General features: G+C 33.6%; 1 protein-coding gene across 1 annotated transcript; it reads left to right on the forward strand.

The window, feature by feature from the left end:
• Positions 1-4,037: 4,037 nt before the first annotated feature.
• On the forward strand, positions 4,038-4,367 carry LOC140437283 (uncharacterized). The gene has a single exon (XM_072526717.1). The coding sequence runs from the start codon at positions 4,038-4,040 to the stop codon at positions 4,365-4,367; it is 330 nt and encodes a 109-aa protein (XP_072382818.1).
• The last annotated feature ends 11,447 nt before the right edge of the window (positions 4,368-15,814 follow it).

Raw genomic sequence — 15,814 nt, forward strand, 5'->3', positions numbered from 1 at the left:
ATTCAGCTCCAGCTAAAATAAAAGTTGACATAACCCAACTTAACGTTAAAAAAATAATTCAAAATAGTTCTATGCATAAATGGGTTAAAGTTATCCTATAACATCGACCACTGGGATTTTCCCTTTTAATTTGTAAGAAGAAAGTTTAGAAAAAATGATGAGAGGAGCAAATTTTAACAGATTATGGTTGATATTTATGAAAATTTTTTTGTATAGCTGCTGCAGTCAATATTGTTAATGTTATATTATTTATAATTAGAAAGGTAATTAAGACACAAATAAAAAGCCAAAAGAACAAACCAAGAACTTTAAAAGAACGAAGAAAATCGTATAACTAAGATAGTAAATTTACACCTAATAAGCCAGCTGGTGTATGTGAAGAGAATATCAGTTAATAAAATGTAAAAAAAAGTGCGATGCCAGGACATTGATGGATAGATGAATTTGAAGTAGATACAAAGAAATTAACCCAACTGACTAACTGCGAAGAAAAACCCATAAATGGATAACTGTGGAAAGAATATAACAATATATGGAATAATATATAAAGTACTTTACATAAAATTTTCATTATTGCATTTTTTTTCAAAACCTTTTATTGTAATAATTTCCTCCGAGAAATGACATAATCTACCTCCTTGGCGGATACCTACACGTGCTATGCAAAACCTGACATCACGAAAATAATGTTATTCTGAGAGAGCACATAAAATTCTGTACCAAATACTTCCTTCCCCAGTAACAAATTCAAACTCTCGTGAACTAGTTTCATGTAATTGACATATCAATAGTGCTCGTACAACACTAAATAGTATAGAATCTAGATATATACTAGTCGGATGGTTTAGTTGCGGATTTTTTGTCGTTGATACACGCTACGGCTACGTAATAAAGACTCTATATAACGGATACTTACGTGCTTCTCCTGGTACTTCCTTGAGAAATTTCAGCCTTCTGAAAGTTTAGAAAAACCTTATAAAATTCGACACTATTTAGATTAATAGGTTAATGTGGTAAATTTATCATTTATAGCACTTGGCGTAATTGACTAACGAAATAAATTTTAAACTAATATTGTATTAAATACGATATAAATTTTATATGATATTAAGCAACAATTGATTGTAATGAGAATTAATGTTAATTATAATTAATATACTGAGATTGTTCTTTGATCTCTCCTGTGTGTTGTTTGGTTCGGTTTTGGACAGGATAAATATCAGTGTTTTGGCTGTTGTGAATGTTGTATTTATTTCCTATTCTTTTTAATTTTTCTGATAAGCCCTTTCTATATGGTATTAATGTCATCTTTAAATACCTTCTTGTGAGCGTTTCTGTATTGCTTATGGTGTTTTTTAGTTCCCTTTCTTCAGTCTTGTGAATTTTTTTTTTATAAATGACAATGAGTAATCAATTTTTGTTAGCAGGTTTATTTTTGGTAAATTTTCGTTAAAGCAAGTGTTTTTGGCTCTATCATATAATAATTTATTATTTCCCTTGTTAATATTTATGTTGATGCTTAGTGATAATTTAAATATCTGTTGGTGTGGGTTAGTTTTCTCAAAAATTCTAGTTACATATACTGTATCCTGTAAATAAAAAATTATTTTAACTCTAAAATATACCTGTTTTCTTTACATTTAAATTTAGTATCGAAATGTTCCTTTATCAGTACTCTCCAGCTAACACCCTTTTGTTCTGCTTACAAAGAATCTTGATCAAACGTATTACCAATACTTCCTATCTCTTTTGGCTGTCAAAATATCCCTGTCTTTGGCTTTCCTGATAAAAAATAAACTTATTTGTACTTACAAATACTGCAAAATTTGTTTCCAATCAGCATTCCTAGGCAAGAACTGCTACCACTTTTTAAACTCTTACTTACAAAATTATTTTTACACTATTCTGAACTGCCGGTTCTAGTTCACTTGTCAGAATCGGATATTTTTATTTCAAAAATCAGCTACAGATAACCAAATTCTTCTCTTCTCAAAGTCAAAGTAAATCAAAAATCTCCTTCCACCAGTCTTCTGTCAACCAATCATTTTCATTCCGTCAAAATCACATACCCAGTTCTCAAGAAGTGACTTTTAAATTTCTCCTATGTTTGTTTTATATAAATAAATCTAACAATGAACCCTGCTCTAACAATGGTCTTTTTCACAACCTCTTTGACTTGCTATAAAATTGATTGAGATTGTGACTGATTTATAGAAACTATATAAGTTTCTATAAATTTTTAATTTACACGGAAACTTTGTGGAGGACAGGGGAAGTTATGATTAAGAAAATATGGTTTTGTTTTCAATTTAGATAGGATAAAAAGAAAAGAAAAGTCTGGCGGAACTCCGCCTTGGTAGTTGCTGGGTAAATTGAGTAGCTCTGTAACTATTAGTGCCGGTCCCAAGCCCGAATAAAGAGGAACGTTTGCGTCAGGAAGGGGATCCAACAGTAAAAACCTTATATAGTAAAATAGTTTTTAGAGGCTAGGGCGTTCCCCGTAAGTTGCTCCTTCGCCTGACCCCTGCGGAAAGTGAGCTAGAGCATCCTCTTAGAGGACGAAAGGAGTCAAAGAATCTAGTCTTAAGAGTTGCAACTCTCAACGTCCTAAGCATGACGGGTAAAGGAAGTGAGCTCACCCGTTTCATGCAGAGGAAATTGCATGAAACTGGTGTGCTTTGTGTGCAGGAAACTGGTTGGAAACGTAATAAGTCAAGAGATCTTGGAGATGCATATAAGTTAATATAAAATAGTCAGGGCAGAAATGGAGAAGATCGAATGGAAGTAACCTCTTGTAAGGGTAACCAGAAGAAGTCATAGAATAATGAGTGTCCAACTGAATACAAGTAATACCAACGTAAACATCACATGTTTTTATGCCCCACAGGTAGGGTGTGAAGAACAGGAAAAGAAAGAATTTTGAAGTGTCCTTGATTGCGGGATGCTCGAGATTCCTGTAGACAAGTGTTTTATTGGAGGTGATTTGAATTGACACATTAGTACAGTAAGAGCGGGAATAGAAAGAGTTTATGGAGGTTTGGAGATGGAAATAAGAAACGATAAGGGAAATAGTGTGGTTAACTTTGCAGTGGCATGGGATTTGGTTGTCATTTATACGTTCTTTATGGAGACTAAAGACAATATATTACCTATAGTAGCGGAGGAAGGGAAACTCAGATAGATTTTGTACAGTATAAAAGAAGTCAGCTAAAAGAGGTTACGAACTGTAAAGTGATAAAAGGTGAGTATGTAGCTAGGCAACATCGACCGGTGATGGTGGATATGGAGATAAAGGTGAGGCGGAAAGGACACCAGAAAGTAAAGTAGTGGAAGATAAAGGATAAGGATTTGGCAATAGTCGTTAAGAGTAAAGTGCTAAAGGAGGTGTTAGAGGAAAAAGAAACAGTAAATGACTGGTGGGAATTCAAAAGTAAAGTTATGCGAGTGCGAGAGGAAGTGGTAGAAAAAACATCTGGTAAACGGCCTCCTAGAGACAAAGAAACTTGGTGATGGAACGACGATGAGGTGCAACAGAAGGTTAGGGAGAAGAAAAAGGCAAGAAAGAGGTATAACAGGTCTAAAAGGGAGGAAGATAAGGATGTACACAACGTAAAAAAGAAGGAAGCAAAGTGCGCTGTAGGTATGGCCTGCACAGCTGTAGTTAAAAAGTTAAAAACACCCGAGAAGATGAAAAGGTTATACAGCATTGCTAAAGCAAGGGACAAGTCATCAAAGGACTTGACCCACGTGCGGCAGATTAAGAGTGCGAATGGAAGAGTATTAAGAACTGACGCTGAAGTAAAGCAAAAATGGTATGCGTACGTTTGTAAGTTGCTAAATGAAAAACACCAGAGGAAATACATAATATGCGGGATCTCAAATGAAAATGTAATACCAGTAATGGCGAGAGATGAAGTTGTCGATGCGTTAAATAGTACGAAGAACGGTAAGACAGTGGGAACTGATGGAATACCTGTGGAGGTTTGGAAGGCTCTAGGAGAGGAAGGGTTTAATATTTAACATGGAGAGAGAATGTGATGGTATTATTATATAAAGATAAAGGGGACATTCAAGACTGTCGGAACTGTAAATTTAATGTCGCTCACAATGAAAATTTGGGAGAGAACTGTAGAACAAAGGTTAAGGATAAAGAAGTTAAGGAGACATCGGTAGGAGAAGAACAGTTTGGGTTTATGCCAGGAAGGAGGATAACGGATGCCTTGTTTGCGCTTAGACGATTAATAGAGAAATACAGCGAGAAGAAAAGAGAGCTACATTTGATATTAATATATCTTGAGAAGGCGTACGACAAAGTTTCTAAACAAGAACTATGGAGATGTACGAGAGGGTTCCTGAGCAGTACGTAAGGTTCGTGAAGGATATATGTATGAGGAAGCGTACACCAAAGTAAGGATTGCTGTTGGATTGACCGAAATTTTTACAGTGACGTTTGGTTTGTATCGTTTTTTACTGACTCCTTATCTGTTTAATCTTGTTATGGATGTACTGACAGAGAAAGTAAGGGACGAGGCTCTTGATCAATGGCTCTTTGCTGATGATATCGTGTTAGTACAGAAAAACAAAGAAATGTTGCAGGAGAAGTTAGAGTGTTGGAGAAGGGCTATTTAAGAGGGAGAACTTAAGAGAAAAGAAATGCAAATTAATAAAAAGTCAAATGTTAAGTAATTCTGCTAATTTTATAGTAACATCCTCACAACGGCAAGCCTGTTGAAGATACAATAACTTTATTGTCTAATGTAGTTTTTTGTTTCCATTTTTTGTATCTATTGAGAAAGAGTTAAATAAACTCGAAAGATTAACAAACCTTAAAAAGTTTTACTTAAAGGCCAGTATTTGACTACAAAACCCAAAATATCCGTATATATTAATACTCACCTAGTCACAAAAGCCCGTTCCAAGAAAATTGGAATTAATATTGTGTGGTTCTACTTTGTATATTATAATGAGTTAACTGAAGATTGCCACCGTGTGAGAATAGTTTTTTCGACGGCTTTAATCAACAATGCAAGCGTATCGGACTTTGTTTTCCGGCACTGTTTCTCTGATTTTCTGAAAAGTTTATATGAACAATCGTTATAAAACTTATGAACTTAATGGCACGATACAAATGCCGCTGGTAGTCTTGTCTTTGGCGGCGAGTCAAGAAATGCAGTCGCAGCAACAATTAACCTTTGTGGGATTCCTAAAATACGCATCTAATGAAGTATGTAAATCCGAAACAATGGATAGTAACGAATTTTGTAAACCTGCTGTATTAAATTCTTTTCGAAAGGCTAATAGCACAACTCGCCAACATTCCATTTCCTCACGTAGAAGAAGAAACAAAGTCAGAGACTGGTCGCCGCAGTTAAATATCGCAGAAAAATTATTTGTTCGGTTAGGTTATTTAAATACCAGGAAATTTCTATTCTGCATATCCCATTTAGAGTATGAAATGGCAAGAATACGTTTATATATATGGGAATATGACCTAATGATTTTTTTCGCTTAAAGAAATACAGAGTTTGCTACAGAACTACTCTATTCATTATCTAGATATTGCAACGGTAGAAACTTTTGATATATAAACTAAAAAATTAACACGATCCCCATTATAAAGGTGATATCATATTCAAAACAACTTAAGTAGGGAAAATTATGTTCCCATTAAGGAAATCAACTGGAAAACCAATTATTGTCTTCCAATTTCTCGTCGTCTATTTGCTAATAGATTTAACTGCTTGAAAAATACACCTTTAATGAAATGTAATGTTTATTTACGGACTTGTCATTTTTTTTACAAATCAACTTAAATTTAGCTTAAACTAATAAAGCACAATGTGATTACATAAAAAGGTATTTTCGATCTTATTCTTAATAGTACTTAATGATAAATGAAAAAAATCATTACTATTAAATTTGCTTGCATTTCTACACATTCTCTGTAAGGGTTTATTTACAGTATAAGTTCGATTATAAAATTCTAAATAAAATAAGTCTTGGGATCTGATGTCTCTACAGGGAGTACGGAAGTAAATCTTTTCCAAAAGAGCACTAGCATCAATGCATCCTCGTATTAATTTATATATATTGAAATGAATAGAATATAGGAGAAAGAAAAATAGTGTTTGAAAGGTTAATTTACAAGTTATATACTAGATAATATTAGATATTAAAAGTATTTGGTTATTTTAATAAGTTATATACTAGAGAATTTTATAAAAATTATTTATGTGAGGGCATTTTTAAGAAATTAGCATATAAAAAGTATTTTTTTATAATTATAATGTTGTAAATATATTTAAGTGAGCCATGTGATTAGGCAACCAGATATACATACTCTCCAAGTGACATTTTAAGGAATGGTTGCGAATATAAAGTGGGGTTATAATAATATGTTGTTTAAAATGTGTAGTTTATTAAATTAGAATGTTAAGTTACTGATTTAAGTGTATATTCTGATCTGAAAAGCCTAAATGTCGACAAAATTCTCGATAAAAAAGTAAGGAATTCTCCAGATCACCAAAGATGACCTTTGTTTACGGTGGAACATTCTGGAATAATGGTTATGTCTGTGGATCGAACATATACTGTTTCCAGAACATCCATATAGAAGAAATAGAACAAAATCGAATAGGATTTCTTACCAGATGATTCTGGAACATGGAAAAAGGTATAAATACCCGGTGATTTGGATTCAAGGCATCAGTTATGAGTTACAGTTACTATGATAGCGAGTTTTAGTATGAAAGTTAGTTAGAGTCAGTCAATCAGTAAGTCAGAAGGTCCAATTGTTCAATATAGGGAGTTAAATGAAGATTAGGAAACAGTATAAAGAAAATATTATTGAAGATTAAAAATTATGTTATGTATGAATGGTGATTGTATAATGGAAGAAGTATTAATTGAATATTAAAATTATATAATATATTTGGTGATTGGATATTGGTATATTGAAAAGAAGAATAAATATATAATATATTTGGTGATTGGATATTGGTATACTGAAAAGAAGAATAAATATAAATGCTGTTTGCTGGTTTTGCTTGGTGGTTTATAAATGCTTAAGAAGAAATATATTTTAAATTGGTGGAAGCTGATAATTGGAAAAAGTAATTTCACAAAAACAAGGATAACCGAAGCAGGAAGACATTGAGTAGTGATTAGAATCTATATAGTGGAATACAGTTCATTTAGGCATTCAGTGACAGAAAGGTACAAAATTTTGTTAATATAATTTAGTTAGTGTCATAACAATTTCAATTTTGAAGATAGTTTGTTTAAATTTTACATTGTCTATAGAATTTAATTAGTTTCATAAGAATTTCAATTTAAAGATAGTTTATTTTAAATTTACATTGGCTAGGTTAGATATATATGTGTGTTTCATAGTAGATCTAATAAAGATAATTTAAAAAAGTACTTACAAACTAATTCTTTGAGAACCGCGATAAAAACCCTATATATTATATTATTAAAAATACTCATTGCTCATCATTAACAAACAATACATCATAACAATATATATATATATATATATATATATATATATATATATATATATATATATATATATATATATAAATGATACATCTAGCAATATTCGCCTTTCTTCAAGAGTAGGCAATTTAAGGAAAGGGTGCAAAACAATGTATTCAATTTCATTTACAGGTATTCTCAATAGTTTCATGAAACCTAAAAGTTTCATGGATCTATTAGAAACGTTAAAAAAAAAGGTCCCTGAAGTTTACTGTAGGGTCAAAAATTACCCCAAGATCCGTAAAGGTTGTGATTACCTCTAAAATATTCGGTAGAATATGATATTCAAATGAAATCGGATGTTTGTTTTTACAAAATCGCATTACCTTACATTTATTTGTGTTCAAATTCAAAGCATTTAAGTTACACCAATCCAATAATCTACTTAAATCATTATGTAATAAACTACAGTCATTGGAATTTTTTATGACTATAAATTTTTAGATCATCAGCATAGAGAAGAAAATTATTACGATAAAAACAATTTTTTATTTCATTTACAAAACAATTAAAAAGCAGAGGAGATAAATGTCCACCCTATGGAACACCAGAGGTTACATTGATAGTAGATGACAAAAATTTGTTAATTTTTACAACTTAAGTTCTATCTGTGAGATAGCTCTCCTTCCAGCCTGATAATCTTTCATGTAAAGCAGCGTTATTAAGTTTAGAGATTAGGACAGTATGATTAACTCTATCGAATGCCTTCGAAAAATCGGTGTATATAGCATCAACCTGGTCATTCCCTTCAAGAGTATCCAACAAAAATGTTTGTAAAACTAAAAGATTGGTAGTAGTAGAACGTCCTGGAATAAAACCATGTTGGTCGGGCATTAAAGTAGGTTTGAATAATTGACCAAGTTTTGCAGTTACAATCCCTTCAAAAGATTAGGCAAAAACTAAAATTTTAGATATAGCTCGGTAGTTTTCAATATTTTCACTGTTACCACCTATATCCATCCAATGGCGCTACAGCCCAAATCGGGCCCTGGCCTCCTTCAACAGGCTTCTCCAATCATCTCGATTTACCGCTGTTCTTTTCCATGAACGCGTTCCCAGGCAGTTCCTGGCATCCTCATCGACTTCGTCTTCCCATCTCTTTTTAGGTCTTCCAACAGGTCTTTTTCCCTGCATTCTTGCATTTAATAATTTTCTGGGGATTCTATTCTCATGCATGCGGACCACGTGCCCTGCCCACCGTAATCTCTGCAGTTTAGTATGTTGTGCTAGAGTTGGTTCGCTATATTGCTCGTATATTTCTCTATTATACCTAATTCGCCAGTTGTTGTTTTCACTTATTAGGCCCAGGATCCTACGTAATATTTTTCTTTCAAACACATCAGATTTCTGTGTTACCACCCATGTTTCACAACCATAACTTACTATGGGCCTGATTATTGTTTTATAGACCCGGAGTTTTGTTTTCTGGTGTACGTCCCGCGATTTGAATATGTGGCCCATCGCGAAATAGGCTTTATTTGCCAGCACAAGCCTTCTATTTATTTCCGGTTCTTCTTCATTGCTTGCGACAAGATCCATTCCTAGGTATGTGAATCTATTTACATGTTCTATATCGTCAATAAAGTGTTGTTGCACCGGTATGGACTGGGGTAACTTCTCTTCCATATCTCTGGAAAGACACCTGAGCTCAATGATAAACTAAATATTTTTTGTAAAATATAACTCACAAGAAATCTACAATTAAATAAGAACAAAGGGGATATATTATCAGGTCCACAACTTACTTTTAGATCAATCTTAGATATAAATTCAAATACATCTGATACAGTTATATCACAAATTTCAACACAAAGACTATTATCAGAGGTTACAGCTGGATAATCTGTATTACTAGGAACATAGGCTGAATTAAAAAAATTACTAAACAAATTTGCTATACTTTGGGAATTATCAGAAATTATATTCTCATATTTCATTTTGTTTGGCAAATCAAAACATTTTCTTTTATTATTTACATAATTCCAAAAATATTTTTTCACACATAGCAGTTTGTAAATTATTTAGGTGAATCTGATGGCATGTTTTGTAACAATCCCTAAATTCTTGACGCAAATTAGAAAAAAGATCATAATCCTTCTTAGATCCTGTCATTTTGTATTTTGCATGAGCAATCTTCTTTTGAAATAATATATGTTTTAAATGAGGAGTGTACCATTTCGGAAATTTTGAGTTTCTGTATCTAGTTTTTGGTAGAAACAGATTAATACAGGAATCTAACACTTCAAAAAATTTATCAACGCTATTATTTACATCTGTCTCATCAATAATCATGTCCCAGACGACTGAACCTAAATATTCATTTTTAAGGTCAAAATGGCAATAATCATAGCTAAGAGAGTTAAAAATAACATTTCCAATAATGTCAAAGGACAAAGCTGGATGATAGCTATATCCGCCATAAACCGCCATTACAATTTGGTACATTATTTATTTAAAAGATATTCAAAAAAGCAAAACTTTCTGATTTAAAGAATTAAAACGTTTTTTTTTAATTAAATAAAACATGGCTAACAATACCTAAATAACTATTGAACTGTTACAAATTTAAATAATAAATATAATCAGTCATAAATAACTAAGGACATGTATTTTCCACGTGATTTCTCAGTCCCCTTTTGACACCATCATTCTCTAAGATGATCTTCGACTTTAGCACAAAAGAAGTGCACAAAGAGCGAAAAAAACGACCAAACAAAAAAGAGGTATCTGCCAATAAACTGTAAATGTGTGGCTAATTTCAGAGGGTCTCGCAAATGGCTCCATCATTATACGTAATTAGGCATAATTTTGTCGAATTGATTTGAAATGTAATATCGTCGAAATTGTGATGATGCTACATACGAAATTTCCATTAATTTTCCTTATTTTTCAGTATCGCTAATAGCGGGGTAGGCGAGGTATTATAAAAGAGAGGTTATGTACTTTTTACACCTTACGAATTCTTCTGCGCGACGACGTGGTTCACATTTTTCAGCGCCCATATGGTAACGTTTAATTTTTTATTAACGTTATTCAATCGTAGTTTAGGTTTTTGTATTAGTTCAGGCTGTTAAATAGTTAAAAAATTTGATTTAAGAATTTAACTAATTAATTAACTTAGAGATATACATAGAGACAACTAAAGGAAAGACCTACGACGCAAACTGCAGGGTTGTACCTGATATATAAACGGTTCTACAATTGTCTTACTGTTTAGTCTTCCACCTTGTTGTCTGTTATCTAAAGCATCCCTAAAAATTTCTTTAGGGTATAGATTAAAAAGACTGGGTGACAAAAACCAACCCTGTCTTTCTCCACGTTTGATGGGTAGTTTCTCAGTACGATTATCTTCAATTGGATAGAGTCTACTTGAATGTAATATAAGTATTTTAGCAGTCTTATATGGTAGTGGTCACGTCCTGCTACCTGCAGGCAATCTAAAAGTGTGTCGTGTTGTACTCGGACGAGTGCCTTCTCGAAGTCGATGAAAAAACATAAACGTTGTTTTTGGAACTAGCACCTTTTTTGTAAAAAAACACGTATACAAAATAGTGCCTCTCTAGTTCGTAGATTATTTCTAAATTCTTCTTCTTCTTCTTCTTCGGCTTTTCCCATTATGAGTTCGCCGTTTTCGTCCTCCACAGCACTCTATTCTCCCAGTCACCTTCTCTGAGGTCTCTATCGATCATAGCATTTCCGACGTATGTTTTCCATCTTGTAGCAGGTCTTCCTCTCCGTCTTCTTCCCGGCGGGTCCCAGTTTAATATTCTTTTCGGCCACCTATGCTCTGGCATTCTTTGTACATGCCCGTACCACTGCAGGGCTCTGTTTTCCAACTTTTTTGTAATTGAGCATTTTACTTCCATTCTGTTCCATATTTCCTCCGTTCTTATTCTATCCGCTCTTGTGATTTGTAGACATCTTCTCATAAAGTCCAGTTCAACTGTTCTTATTTTATTTCGGATTGTTGTTGTCATTGGCCATACTTCCGCTCCATATAGGGTAATATTCATCACTATGCTTTGAAATATCCTCTTTTTGTTTTTTTTTTGGTTAGAGTGTTGTTCCATATCACTCCATGAAGTGGTCTTGTGGCTTGTTTTCCCCGTGCTATTTTCATTTCTATATATTTCATACAAGTACCATCTCGGCTAATCATTGACCCTAAATACTTAAAAGCCTTACAACTCTTAATAGTCTCTTCTTCTAAACCTAAGTTCAAATCTGCAACCTCGGGTCCAATACATAAGTATTCGGTCTTGCACATATTTATCTTGAGTCCCCAAAGTTCATATTCTTCCTTTAATTTCCTTATCATATATTCCATATCCTCCCTGTCTTGTGCAAAAATGACTTGATCATCTGCGAAAAGTAGTAAATGTAATATATTCTCTTGTGCTGGTATGCCCATTGTTCCGCATTTTCTATACCATCTTTTCAAAGCCTGATCTATATATATGTTAAAAAGTGTAGGTAAGAGACCACATCCCTGTTTTTGTTATTTCATTACCTAACTTTATTTGCACTTGTGTTTTTTTATACAGTCTTTGTGTTGTATTCACCCATTTCTCTCTAACGCGCATTCTTCTCATTGCTTACCATAGTTGTTTCCTGAGCACGCTATCGTATGCTTTCTCTAAGTCGATAAAGGTCATATATGTTTCAATGTTTTTTTCTTTGTTCTTTTCAATCACCTGTCTCATAATGAATATATTATCTAAACATGATCTGGCTTTTCGGAATTCGGCTTGTTCTTCGCTATAATGGTCCATGTGTTGTTCTAGTTTTTCTTTTATAACTGATGAAAAGATTCTTGCTATTGAAGGCATTACACTGATCTCTCTGTAGTTATTTGGTGACTTTTGTCACCTTTTTTGAAAATGGAGGACAGTATGATAAATTCCACTCATCGGGAATCTTCTCTCCTGCTTCGGTTTTATTGATACTTTGTATCATTGAACATTCGTATAAAGGATACTATCCTTGCGCCTCCATATTTCAGCAGTTCCATTTTTATGTTCCCTGGTCCTGGTGCTTTATTGTTTTTGGATTTCTTTAGTGCTTTATTATTTCTAAATTCAAATTGCTTATTACCCAATCTACTTTCGCACAGGAGGAATTCTCAGTTTTGAATCGTTCGTACAAGTATTTTAAGCGTGTGGCTCATCAAACTGATTAGTCTAGTCGCTGCATTTGGTGGGCCTGCTTTTCTTTCGTAATCGTATGGTGACTGGTAGTTTTCCTTCATTGTAAATTTTGTTGTGGTAAAAGTGGTTCAGTAGATAATGTTTTTCCCGTCCAAAAGTCTAAGCTTCTCAGCAGGGATTTGATCTGGTGAGGTGCTATATTATTTTTGTCTGAATGTTTTGCCTTTCTGTGTATGTGTATGTGTAGCATTTTCTCGAGAAGTATCGTCAAAAAGATCACCTATGTATCTTTCCCATTCTTTGCACTTTTGTTCGTGATAACAATTTTTCATAATAACAACATTCAATTTTTCATTCATCATCATCATTCAATTTTTCAAACAACAATTTTTCAATAATAATAACATTTAAGTTTCTTGTGGAAGTTGAAAGAGTTCCTGAGTCAAAATTCTTTGGCTTGCTTAATTTTTCTTTTTACGAATTTGTTGATCGCGGTTTTTGTTAATATATCTATTTCTTTGTTTCCGTCGAACTTTCATCAGGTCTATAATTTCCTGTGTTATCTACTCATTTTTTGCTAATATTGTAAGTGTTTTCAGTAACACTTATTTCTTCTAAATATGCTTGGTATATTCGTTATTTTTTGTATTTTTCGAGTAATCTGTTAGGATATGTGTTCACGTGTTTAGGAGTTTCTAGGGGGTCGAGATATATCCTACTAGGCTTAGTTGGCTTTTTTTTAATTTTATTGCTTTCTACACATACGATGAAGAAGAACCGGAGTGACTGACATCATCGAGAAGATAGCCAGACTAAAATGGAGATGGGCAGGACACATAGCCAGAATGACAGATGGGCAATGGACAAAGAGGTTATTGGAATGGAGGCCAAGGGAAGACAAGAGAAGCGTCGGTCGACCACCTACAAGATGGACTGACGATTTAAGAAGACTCAATAAAAACTGGATGAGAGCGGCGCAAGATAGACGGGGTTGGAAACATGAGGAAGAGGCCTATGTTCAGCAGTGGACTCTTGAGGCTGGATGATGATGATGACACATACGATGACTACTATATAACATATGAGACTATCAGAAAGGGACGAGAATGTATATGTTTAATCTAAAACCCGCTGGTTGCTCCGTTTTATCTTGGGTATGTATATTATCATAACCAAATAATAATGAAGAATTACTATATGAAACTCAATTTAAAACAAGTAAAATCAATAAACAAATAAAATACATTCAGTTATCGGTAATATCTACAACGATACAAAAACCAGTACTTACTCCTAGCTCTATAAGAGCTACCGGCGCTAGCAGGAGCGCAATCGGTGTCTTCTTGGAGAGGCAGGAGCCAAAAAGTATTTTCTAGGTAGCGATCGCCACCCCTTAACACAAAACACGACTCACTCACTTGGCAGCTGGAACTAGTCTTCCTGAAAAACGGCGTTTGATTCAAGAGTTGTTTTTTTGTCAAGTTGAGGAGACACGTGGGTGTATAATTTCCCAAGCGATCTGCAATTTTAACGAAATACACTCATTTTTCTATACTTTATTGTTCACAATAATGTATAAATGAACAGTCTCTTATTTGCAACATTGTATTCAGAACTGTTTATTGTTGGATAGTGTCTGGGTTTTTGTAAACGAAATTTTGGCTAACTATACGGGGGGAATCAAAACTAACAAAAAGTCTGCTATTGTTTTAACAATGTTTATATAAAGTTGCGAAACTGCTACAAATTTCTTTAAGCTACTCTTTCTGGAAGTATTTAATTAATTTTTTGAAGTTGGTTTGTTATTTCGTCGGGATGTTCTAGTTTTTTTGTTTTTTGGTGTTTTGATTGCTTGTTTAACTTTTATCAAGGTTATTTCTATATCTATCTCTGATAATTTGCATCGTTTTCAATTTCGCATAGAAAATTATTTATAATGGCACATAATGTAGTTGTTAAAAGTAGTTTGTTATTACGATATGAACAGATCTCTTAACAAGCGTTAGTTTGTGTTAATGATAACGAGTCGTCAAGGGATTCGGCAAACGACAGCGCGTTTAGATCAGACCTCTGAGTGACACCAACCGTTTTTTAAACGAAGCCCCCGAAGTTAATAATCTATTCTGCATATAATCAAAGTGAATTCAGCCAATTTATTTTCAAAACAAAGGGCATTTTTCCCTCTTCGCTCTTCCCATTGTTCTGTCTCCGAATTTTGCATTTAATTAGTCCATGGCAACGTTCGCGAATTTACATGTAACAGTCGCTGTATGCCATAAATTTGTATTCGTCGTCAGAGGATGTCGTTCGGGCACAGAGAAAGGGGACATCACTTGGCGAAAGAAGAATAGTCTCTTATAAAAAGATAAGTTTTGTGATTCACGAGAGCAAGATAGGCATTGCCAAAACCAAAATCCAAAAAGCGAGTATTATAAGTAAAACAAAACGAGAATCGCTTGCTTAAGCGGTTTGCGCGACCAGCGGCGTATCACAAACATATTACTTTGGGGAGCAAACAAATAAAACCACATGTCGTGGAACATGCAACAGAAGCGAAGATTTTTACAATTTGTATACAAAATTCCATTATTATTTTGTATATTATTTTAGATGTATAAGTAAATACTTCTTTTTCTTAAAGGAAATATACAATATTATTACTTTTTATGATACTTGCACTGAATTTTATATTTTAATCATTCTACAATTTCCATATAAACAGGATCAATGATGTTTGGTATAGACACGGACGAACAACTGTTTCTTTTCACTGCCCTTTTTGACTGCTTGGTTAGCTGTTGTTTCCTGGTGTTAGTATGAATTTGTTTGGACAATTACTAGCATTATATTCATTTGTGTTACAATTTTAACATGACTGGCTTTCGTCTGCAATAAAACTGATCAGGTGAGTCTTTAAAATTAACCAGAACTTATTTAGGGATTTCGTTTGCTATTTTAGCTTGAGAATCTTACTTAGAAGAACAGTTCTTCGAAGACCTAAAGCAAGCTTTCAGGAGATGTCCCAGAAATGACGCTAAGATTGTGTTTGGTGACATGCAGGTAAGACTAGGCCGAGAGCGAGTTTTTATGCCCACTATAGAAAGGCATTTTTTTTGTCCTGTACATTG

Source organism: Diabrotica undecimpunctata, chromosome 1 (genome assembly GCF_040954645.1).
Source record: "Diabrotica undecimpunctata isolate CICGRU chromosome 1, icDiaUnde3, whole genome shotgun sequence".
Classification (NCBI taxonomy): domain Eukaryota; kingdom Metazoa; phylum Arthropoda; class Insecta; order Coleoptera; family Chrysomelidae; genus Diabrotica; species Diabrotica undecimpunctata.

Coding starts and splice junctions, on each gene's coding strand:
- LOC140437283 (XM_072526717.1), top strand. CDS start 4,038: ATGGTATTATTATATAAAGATAAAGGGGACATTCAAGACTGTCGGAAC.